The sequence below is a fragment of the Fusarium oxysporum genome, chromosome 5 (assembly GCF_000149955.1).
Source record: "Fusarium oxysporum f. sp. lycopersici 4287 chromosome 5, whole genome shotgun sequence".
Lineage (NCBI taxonomy): Eukaryota > Fungi > Ascomycota > Sordariomycetes > Hypocreales > Nectriaceae > Fusarium > Fusarium oxysporum.
The window spans coordinates 2,605,449-2,614,029 of NC_030990.1; the positions used below are offsets into that span (position 1 = coordinate 2,605,449).

At 48.7% G+C, this 8,581-nt stretch overlaps 4 protein-coding genes across 6 annotated transcripts; 1 reads left to right on the forward strand and 3 right to left on the reverse strand.

Moving 5' to 3' along the window:
• The first annotated feature begins 33 nt into the window (after positions 1-33).
• Positions 34-3,140, forward strand: FOXG_01922 (uncharacterized protein). 3 transcript variants are annotated; one of them, XM_018379042.1, is made up of 4 exons: positions 34-426; positions 479-849; positions 1,007-1,736; positions 1,932-3,122. In XM_018379042.1, exons 3-4 carry the CDS (start codon positions 1,248-1,250, stop codon positions 2,304-2,306), a joined length of 864 nt encoding a protein of 287 aa, XP_018235048.1. In that variant the 5' UTR covers positions 34-426; positions 479-849; positions 1,007-1,247; the 3' UTR covers positions 2,307-3,122. The 3 variants fall into 3 exon arrangements, with proteins under 3 accessions (XP_018235048.1, XP_018235046.1, XP_018235047.1); XM_018379040.1 differs by having other exon boundaries at positions 479-1,736; positions 1,932-3,140; XM_018379041.1 differs by having other exon boundaries at positions 34-849.
• Positions 3,141-3,363: 223 nt separating this feature from the next.
• On the reverse strand, positions 3,364-5,725 carry FOXG_01923 (uncharacterized protein). The gene is made up of 2 exons (XM_018379043.1): positions 4,556-5,725; positions 3,364-4,502 (listed from the first exon to the last, which is right to left on the reverse strand). Exons 1-2 carry the CDS (start codon positions 5,315-5,317, stop codon positions 3,846-3,848), a joined length of 1,419 nt encoding a protein of 472 aa, XP_018235049.1. The 5' UTR covers positions 5,318-5,725; the 3' UTR covers positions 3,364-3,845.
• A 1,123-nt stretch (positions 5,726-6,848) lies between these two features.
• On the reverse strand, positions 6,849-7,887 carry FOXG_18212 (uncharacterized protein). The gene has a single exon (XM_018398263.1). The coding sequence runs from the start codon at positions 7,824-7,826 to the stop codon at positions 7,353-7,355; it is 474 nt and encodes a 157-aa protein (XP_018235050.1). The 5' UTR covers positions 7,827-7,887; the 3' UTR covers positions 6,849-7,352.
• A 49-nt stretch (positions 7,888-7,936) lies between these two features.
• Positions 7,937-8,445, reverse strand: FOXG_01924 (uncharacterized protein; the record flags this gene model as incomplete). The annotated part of the gene is made up of 1 exon (XM_018379044.1): positions 7,937-8,445. The coding sequence occupies one exon, from the start codon at positions 8,443-8,445 to the stop codon at positions 8,089-8,091; it is 357 nt and encodes a 118-aa protein (XP_018235051.1). The 3' UTR covers positions 7,937-8,088.
• Between the last annotated feature and the right edge of the window lie 136 nt (positions 8,446-8,581).

Sequence of the window (8,581 nt, forward strand, 5' to 3'; positions counted from 1 at the left end):
CGAGGGTAGGTACGTAGTGTATCACCACATGGAACCGGCAGTACCACCCACAGCCGGCATTCGAGATCAATTACCTACTACAGATATTTTCATTCAAAGCCCTCGTCGAACCCTGTCATCAAAGGATAACCACAAGCTGTCCGTCACAATGAATCGCTTGTCGTAATGCTCTTGTAGCGTACGTACTCTGTAGATGGTTGACATACAGGGGCATAAATCTTTGATCGACCAGGTCAACCCACCGGATTGGATTCTGTCTCCAGCGAACGCCGAAGCCATCCAACCAGAGCGCCGAGATAGAAAACATCCTGTCCACAGTTACGCACAAGTATCGAGCAACTGTTCTGTTTATCTCTCAAGACCCTTTACCGTATCCGGATACCGCGAGCTTTTGACTGAGTCGTGAGAGTCCTGAATTACATCACGGTATGAAAATCGCAAGACATGATCTTGTTATGTGTGGCATTGACCAGACAAGGCAAGGTAGAGCGTCCGACACCTGTCAAATTGCATCAGCAAAGGGAGGCTCTTGAACAGGACTCTCGACTACCCCGATTCTGGACAGCTACTGAGACATTATTGACCGTGAGCCGTTGAGACGACGCTCAAGAGGAGAAACAGCGACAGCGACGCAGCAAGGGCAGACCCCGGTCACTGCCAGAGGGCGCTTTGCTCCAAAAGTCAAGCCAAGCAGCAACCACAACCTCAAGCCACGCCCACTCCATCATCAGCTCCACCGCCTACCGCCTCCCATCTCCACATGCAAGAGAGGCCACATCCTTGTCATGCGCTAAGAGTCAAGTGCTGGGCTAGCACGTTAGGATCCCCAGTCAGTTCTGCAGACAAGAGGTACGTACCTCTTCCGCCCCCGGTCTCCACGCGACGGTGTTGCCCGCGCTGTGTTCCCAGGATCTACTCCCTCCTTGAGCCAGTTCGCTTTGGTTTAAACTCTGCGTGGCCCGCCCTTGCTCAACTCTTGCTCGTCTAACTTCCCGTTCAACTACAGTCGTAGCATATCAAAACCGAATCGATCATATATCCCTACCTATACGTACAGATAACTCTACGCCACTTCCCCTCTCTGTCTGTCCAACCACTCCCTCGACTTCTAAGCGTTGTGCAAATAAGCAGCAGCCATCTCCTGTTTCCCATAGCGAACTTGCATTTGCTACGATACAAAACGTCACGAGCTAAAACACACTCTCTCTTCCGCACATCAACAATTACTCTCCACTCAATCCACGATAATGGCTGCCGACCTCATTATGCCCACTCTTCCGGGCGACCAGCACTCACGCCATTTCTTTCCCCAGCAGCGCCCTACGCATCAACGGAATCAGTCATATCAGATCTCGGTTGGACCTCAAATTTCACCCATCAACACCAATGAGTCCACCAGCCCCGACTCCATCTCGTCAACTCCCACTTCTCCCAGAGCGCATCATGCACGACAGACTCGACCCATGTATATGCCTGCAGCTCTGCGCCCTAACTTGTTTCCATCCAAGACCATTAAAATGCCCATTGATGATGCTGCTTCTACTTCCAGCACCGAGCCTGATAGCGCCCTGAGACGTACCAACAGCAGCCTCATCAACCTCCCCGGCATGTCCGTCTTCGGCAACAAGCTAGCGCGTGTTTCAACCGGCGATAGCACTCAGAGCAGCATTGACGGCGATTTCGATCCCGAGATGTTCCCCGAAGTCAAGGCTCAGCCTACTCGCAAGCACTGGAAGGTCAGTAAAGCAAAAACAAACCGTCGCTCCATCTTCCTCGCACAACATCTACTTGCATGCGCCATTGTCTCAGATGTATTCAACGCTCCGATTCGTACAACCCTAGACCCCCTCATGTCTCACCTCACCTCACCAGTTGCCAGCATATTTCGCATTCTTTCTTTCCTACGGTCAGCTAACATTATTCTTCTGCAGCCCGATGCCGAATCTACTGTCTGTGATGACCCGACTTGCAAGCGGACTTTTAGCTATTTCACTCGCCGTCACCACTGCCGAAAGTGCGGCCACATTTTCTGCGACTCTCATTCCACCTTTGCCGCTCCTCTCGATCATGATGCCAAGTTCAATCCTCGCGCTCCTCTTTTCCGAACCTGTCGCCACTGCTGTGAAGAGTTCAAGAGTTGGTATACACGTAATAGCAGCCGTGCTTCGAGTGCCGCCTCTTCGGATGCGCCCAACCCTACCCCCTCAACTCCCATCGGTACCGGTTTTGGAGACGCCTCCGAACTGCCTCGTGGCCCTGAACTTGCTGCCAGTGTGCCTAGGGATTGGAACTGGAGCACTTTCTGAGCAAAACTCGACAGTCTTACTCGCTGCCGCCAGTATCAAACAACTGCCGACAACAGGGCTGTCTATCCAAAGACAAAAATATCCAGTAATTTGTGCTACTTGAGGTTGAGATCGTCCTTGCCAGCAGATACTCCTGTTTCAGTGTCACTCTCGATTCGGACTTGTTGGAGATTCGATACGCCAACACACCATTGCCCACCACATTCTTTACGACACACCTGCCGAAGTTGCAGTATAAGATACCCGAAGCCGTCAGCTTCATAAAGCCACCACAGAAGCATTATAGATCGATAGAAATTCCCTGACGAGTGACTTGGATCATTGTCAAATGTCGCCAATCACCGCATCCTTCATCCTCTCCGTTATACACGTTTCCTGCTGACCTTCATGGTCAAGCAGCGGCTCCGTCGGCCACTTTTTGGCCTTGCCCCTCGCATCTGGTTTTTATGAGTTCCTCTTATTTACAGCGAGGCGTCCTGGAAAGCAGACTCGATATGAGCTGCTACATTGCGGTTATTAGTCCTGGTATGATTACCTCAGCGGCCAGTCCTGTGAGAGAGCATATACAGAATGCTCCGCTGGTCATGCTATTTAATGTTTTGTTTTCTCGAAAGGCGTCCTATGAACTTCCATAGCCTGGTTCAAATTATAGATGGTTTTGGAATTTGCATTGCCATACGTGGCACGGAGGGGAACTTATGATATGATGAGAATTAGTTAGTTATTTGGCCAGATTGAGTTGGTTATGGTGCTGCCAGATCTCGATGGTCCGTTACTGTTATCAACTAGATTACAAACTACGAATTTCCCCACCCATTTTCATATCTCTCATTGCTCCCTGTGAATTTGAGCATTCCGTTGGTGGTGATGGACGAAAGCTAACAAACCCTGGTGATATATAACTAGTTGATCCACATCTGTCGATGCAACATGAAGCACAAGTGATCACCCCTGTTCGGTATTGTAACTGTAAGAACTACATGACTATAAAGATCGGAGTCTCCGAGCCCCCAGTGTTGCCTGCAAGATACGTTACTGACTAAAGAGAGTAAAGTTCGTGATAAGGATACTCCAATTCGGGTTTGGGAAAACACACAATGCGAGTTCGTCACTTATCATGAACGAACCTATGGCCTCCGTGTCATGATCCATTCTCCCAAACGCCATAGACAGGTTTGTCCAGGAACAGTCATACAAATGAGTACTACGGAACATACAAATGCCTAAAATCGAGAAGCCTCCTCCCTTAGGATTGGAACAATGACATTTCGATGTCCCTGAGAATCACGAACATTCGCTCAAAGCAATGCGTAACAAAATTCCAATTTGAAACTTCTTCTTGTCGCAACTCAGGCTGATATCAACTCGCTCTTCATACCATCCCACGGGTTATATCAGATTGGACTTAAGACACAAAACGCTTTCTAAATTTTGCTAGGATCAAAGAAATGGTCCGTTACCACCCAAATGAGAGACAAGACCACAGTTCTGTTTTCGTTATTCTTTTTATTGTTTCTTTTTATTTCCAGTTCTTCCTCTTCAAGCCTTTCGTCGTGACTTGCCATTGGCCTTCTTGGGTGTAGAAGCGCGCGAGGCCTCGTCCGAGGAGCCATTAGCCATGTTGGCACCATCGTAAATTTCCTTCTCGATGCCCTTGGCAGCATCCCAGCCGGCCTTCTCGGCAAGAGCAATGTTTGCGTTGACATCGTGGGCTCCCTTGTGAGAGGTCTTGCTGGCAGCGTTGCTTCGCTTGACATAGCTGGCAATGAAGAAGCTGACGAAAAGGTAAGTCAAAGGAGCGAGGTACAACACATTGAGCCATATAGCAAAGGTCTCGCCAGTGGTCATGATACATGGCTGAGTAATGTATTGAGTCTCCGCAGCGAAGGCCTCGGCGCTGACGGCCTGTGAGGCAATAGGGTCGGCACCCTCACCAGCACCCCAAATGAACTTCTTGAGGGACTCGACAGCGCCGTCAACAACGGTCTCTTGGCTGGCGTCAGGAGCAGCTGTAGTAGCGCCGACTGGAGCGGAGAGTTTCTGAATTATGGTGACCGGAACCTTGTAAGAGATGAAAGAATGAGCCACAGTGTTACTTGCGCCGACAAGGAATTGTGTGATTTGCATCGAGGTAAGTGTTCGCTTGACGGGAGTAGGGACTCGGATGTTAAAGGCAGTCAGGGTGTAGTAGAAATACTGAAATATGTCAGTTGTGATTCTTGGTTTAGAGATTTCGGATAGGGACTTACCATCAGGGAGTGGATGAAGGAGTTGATAAGGACAAACTGCCAGATGGGTGCAGACATGTAACGCATACCAGCCCACATGCAAAGCATGGCTCCGGCGTGGTGGTATGTCTGGAGAGTAGAGCTAAGCTTGCCCTTGGCTAGAATGATGAATGTATCGAGGACCTCATAGAACTTGCTGAGATAGAAGATCCAGCCATAGTAGGCCAGTCCCTCGTTCCATAGACGACCCCCAACAGTTCCACTGGGCAAACCATCAACGATAGCAGCGTTCTCGGCAGAAGACACAAATGAGCTCGTGGTTTCGTTGTAGTAGACGGAGTTTCCGAGACCAGAGGACCCATGAAGACGACAGAAACTATCAGCCGTACCAGCAAGACCCTGGGGACCAGTGGGGTTGACAATGCTCCTCTTCATACCACCAAGCATGCCCCAGAATGTCCAAGCAGAGTAGACACAGAGGAAGACATTGTGAAGAACCACGAAGGCAAAGAAAGGACGGGTCTTGCTGATAGCCCATGGCTTCTTGCCGTTGGACTTGTTGTAGATGTTGAGGCTCTTGACAGTCACGGCGTATAGAATAGCAATGGTCAGGGGGACCTTGGCATCGAGAGCACCAGTAAAGATATGCTCGGGGATATTGAATGGCCGTAGAATTGATGTTGGAACCTCAACGGGCGCAATGGGGGCTGGCGCATTTGCAGGAGGGAAGCTGAAGAGGCTCGAATCGGGCGTCGAGCGCAGCAGTTGGAAGTGGTCAGCCATGACGGCGGTTTATGAGTCTTGTCTGAGATTTGGTTGGTGAAAGAGTTAACGCAGGAGGTCCAGCTGATCAATTGAGCTTGATAGTCGTCTGCTGAAAGATGATAGTCAACCTGGGGTTGAGCCCGTGCAAATTGTAAAAGTGAAGCACAGATTTCGAGTTTGGGGGTGATGAGAATGAGTACCTAAGGTAAGGCAAGGTGAAGACAAATCAAGTTCAGAAGGGCCCAGCAAGAGAAGAAGAGACCACTGCAAAGGGCAAGAGGCAAAAGGCTGGGGTCTTATTCTTAAAGGGTGAAGGTGAAGGAGAAGACGTTGGCTTTAACTTCTTTTTTTTCTTCAAGTCCACCCCGGCTCAAGCTGGAGCGGACCGGAAGGAGGGGGCCTCGGGTCTTGACTTGTAAGTTACCTTAGTACCCAAGGTAGTGAGTGGTCAAGGGGATCAATTGGGGGTCCGGCCTTCCTAGAATGGCCGGGGATTGGATCCATTGAGACCGTGCCTTTGTTCTAGAGGCAAAAGGCAGGTATGATGAAAGGGTCTTGTTTTCCAGAATATGGAACATGAAAATGGCACCTGTCTACCAAGTGTGGTACCCGTTGCCGCCGCCCGGGACGGGAGGACCTAAATGGGCTGCCTACCGTAAGTAAATACGCTTGTATTAACCTATCAATGCGAGGTTTCACTTGGCATGTGCACTTGAATCACTGTTGTGCTCGGTGTACAAGGGTACTTTTGGTATCAAGGGTCTCAACTACTAATTGAGTGTTGTTTTATATCCATACAAGTTGTCATCATGAAAACCTTTTTACCAAGATTTCGTGTTACAAACCTACATTGCCTTATATAAAGTGTAATATTTGCATCTTGAGATATATCCCACATGTTTTTATGTACACAACTACCGTATTTGTCGTGGAAATTGATCATCATGATTGCGACCTGTGGCTTTGACGTTGAAGCATTTGTGTGATACAGAAACAAGTCCCGGATATCATGGACGAATGTGGCAATGTGGGGCTAAAGCCGAGGCAGATGTGCCGCAACTGAGCCCTGGAATAACTTTCTACCTTACCTTGCCTTTCCAAAAACCAGCATCTTCAAACGGTGCAATAACAATGATGCCAATAATAATAATAATTTAATAATAGGGGCTCATGATTAGCGATTGCAAAGTTCCGCTGGTCATTATCCTCCTAACAACTGAACTGCCTATTTCTGATGCCCTCGTCTATGAGACAAGGGTCACCGTGGATCTCTGGTCGACGTCGACACTTGCTCCGGTCAATGATTGATTATTGGGACGGGGGGTTCTGGACTAGAGTACCATGGATCAGGGAGAAATCTTTGACGGAAGCAGAGTTACAGATCAGTACATGCAAATGTTAGTCTCCCAGTATAGATCATGTGTGAGTACTATCTATCATTATGTTTTTGAGCACGCGGGGAATTGCTCTAAATCTGTGAACAGAGTGCGGCTACTGTCCATCTTGGAGGCTGATTTTTGTTGGGGATACGCTAATGCAATGACCATGTGGGACCCGTTAAGCCAAACTAATCTTTTTTTTTTTCTTTTTCTTCTATTGAGTGAAGCTATCAAATGCTGTCGTGTAAGTGGTTTTGCTTTGTGCTGTCGTGTGACTGTCTTGGAAACATTCTGGAGCTCAGCCATTACGGTGTAGCTACAGACTAATAATACTTGGTTGAGAACCGAGTGAGAATTTGGCCATACATTGTTAGTGCCGTTCCTGAATTATTGAGCCTCCTGTATCTCATAAGTGCTATGTTTGATATATCTCCTTGCTGTCATAAAAGACTGCCACGAGAGAAATACACAATCACACAAATTTGTCTTTCTCTATCACCTGTCAAACCTACAGGGGCTGGAGAAGGAAAATATCGTCTTCTCAGGTTCTCTCCACCGTCATCCCGCGGCTGTCCGAAAACCAAACCCCAGAATCCTCAACAAATCTACAATATCCATACGCATCGAAGCTCCTTGTTTCTGCGCCATCCATTCGCCTCTTGGCCCGCGCATCTTTACCCTCTTCCCGGCGCCTCCTCCGCTGTTCGACGTCTGCTGTCTCTCGTCAGAGGGTACTCCGTATCCGCCCCAGTCATCTTGTTCTTTCTCGCACTCAGTCCGTGTGTGTTTTGTACATGGTGGAAACTTGACTTCATCCCGCTGCCCGGCCGCCGTCCACCCGGCACGGAGTTGACATTGATAAGCCGTTGGTAGTTAGATTTGTCAAGTTGATTGTCATACAAAAATAAGCAGCATATAAGTCTTTCGGGTTTTTCCTGTTGATATTCATTCAATCCCATGTCTCTGTCCTTTTTCTCTTCATGCAAACAAGTTCGTCTTGTCAGTAGGAACCGGATTGTCTCGGTAATTGTGGATTCATCTTCCGTCACTCGGCCGGAGTGGAGATCGATCTGGCTCCGTCGGACTTGGAAGTCTCCTGATGTTACATAATGCCGATTTCCCTCGTCCGTACACTCGGTAGCTAGCATTCATGTCAGGTACGCATGGCCAGCATGACCAGGGATGCAGCTTGCCATCCACAGTACTACGACATTGATAATCATGCGACCAACACAAAGGCACCTCACATTATCTTTCATTATTGTAAAACATGGTAAATTCGTATCTGTCTGTAGCTAATAACCATTCCCATAATCATGCAATGCCGTCCTTGTTCGCGTATTCAAAAGTCAGTCTTGGCAGTCTCTCATTTAGTGTACATCCAAACACCTCATACAAGAGTGATCCAGCTTAGAACCACTCTCCGCTTAGCCAACGGTTGAAGAAGTCAGAGGAAGCCTCAGGCTGGTCCATGGGCACCATGTGGCCAGCACCATAGATCTGCATGAAGGTAAAGTTACCGCTAGACTTGACCTTGCCGTACTCCTTGCCGTCGTGCTCGAGGTTCTTGATCTTGGCGTGGCTGAAATCCTTCTGGCCAGACCACTGAAGCTTGTCGGTCCATGCCTGGTTACCGAGCCAGTTGCAGATAAAGTCGGCATCACCAGCATAGATGAGAACGGGGATCTTGTCAAGAACGTTGTGGACGAGCTGGTGGTAAGGCTGCATCCAGTCGCCAGCAAAGAGGAAATTTCGGTTGATGTCCATGTTGCAGCTGTCGTAGCTGCTGACCTCAACACCAAGAGCCTTCCTTGACCTCTTCGCGGTTTAGGCAAGTCGGCGATGTACCCAGAACCAGGATAGCAGAAGTTGAAGCTATCCCTCACACTTGCCTCGAAATGTC

Coding starts and splice junctions, on each gene's coding strand:
- FOXG_01922 (XM_018379040.1), top strand. CDS start 1,248: ATGGCTGCCGACCTCATTATGCCCACTCTTCCGGGCGACCAGCACTCA. Junction 1,737..1,931: donor CTACTCGCAAGCACTGGAAG/GTCAGTAAAGCA, acceptor ATTCTTCTGCAG/CCCGATGCCGAATCTACTGT.
- FOXG_01923 (XM_018379043.1), bottom strand. CDS start 5,317: ATGGCTGACCACTTCCAACTGCTGCGCTCGACGCCCGATTCGAGCCTC. Junction 4,503..4,555: donor CCTTCATCCACTCCCTGATG/GTAAGTCCCTAT, acceptor GACATATTTCAG/TATTTCTACTACACCCTGAC.
- FOXG_18212 (XM_018398263.1), bottom strand. CDS start 7,826: ATGCTAGCTACCGAGTGTACGGACGAGGGAAATCGGCATTATGTAACA.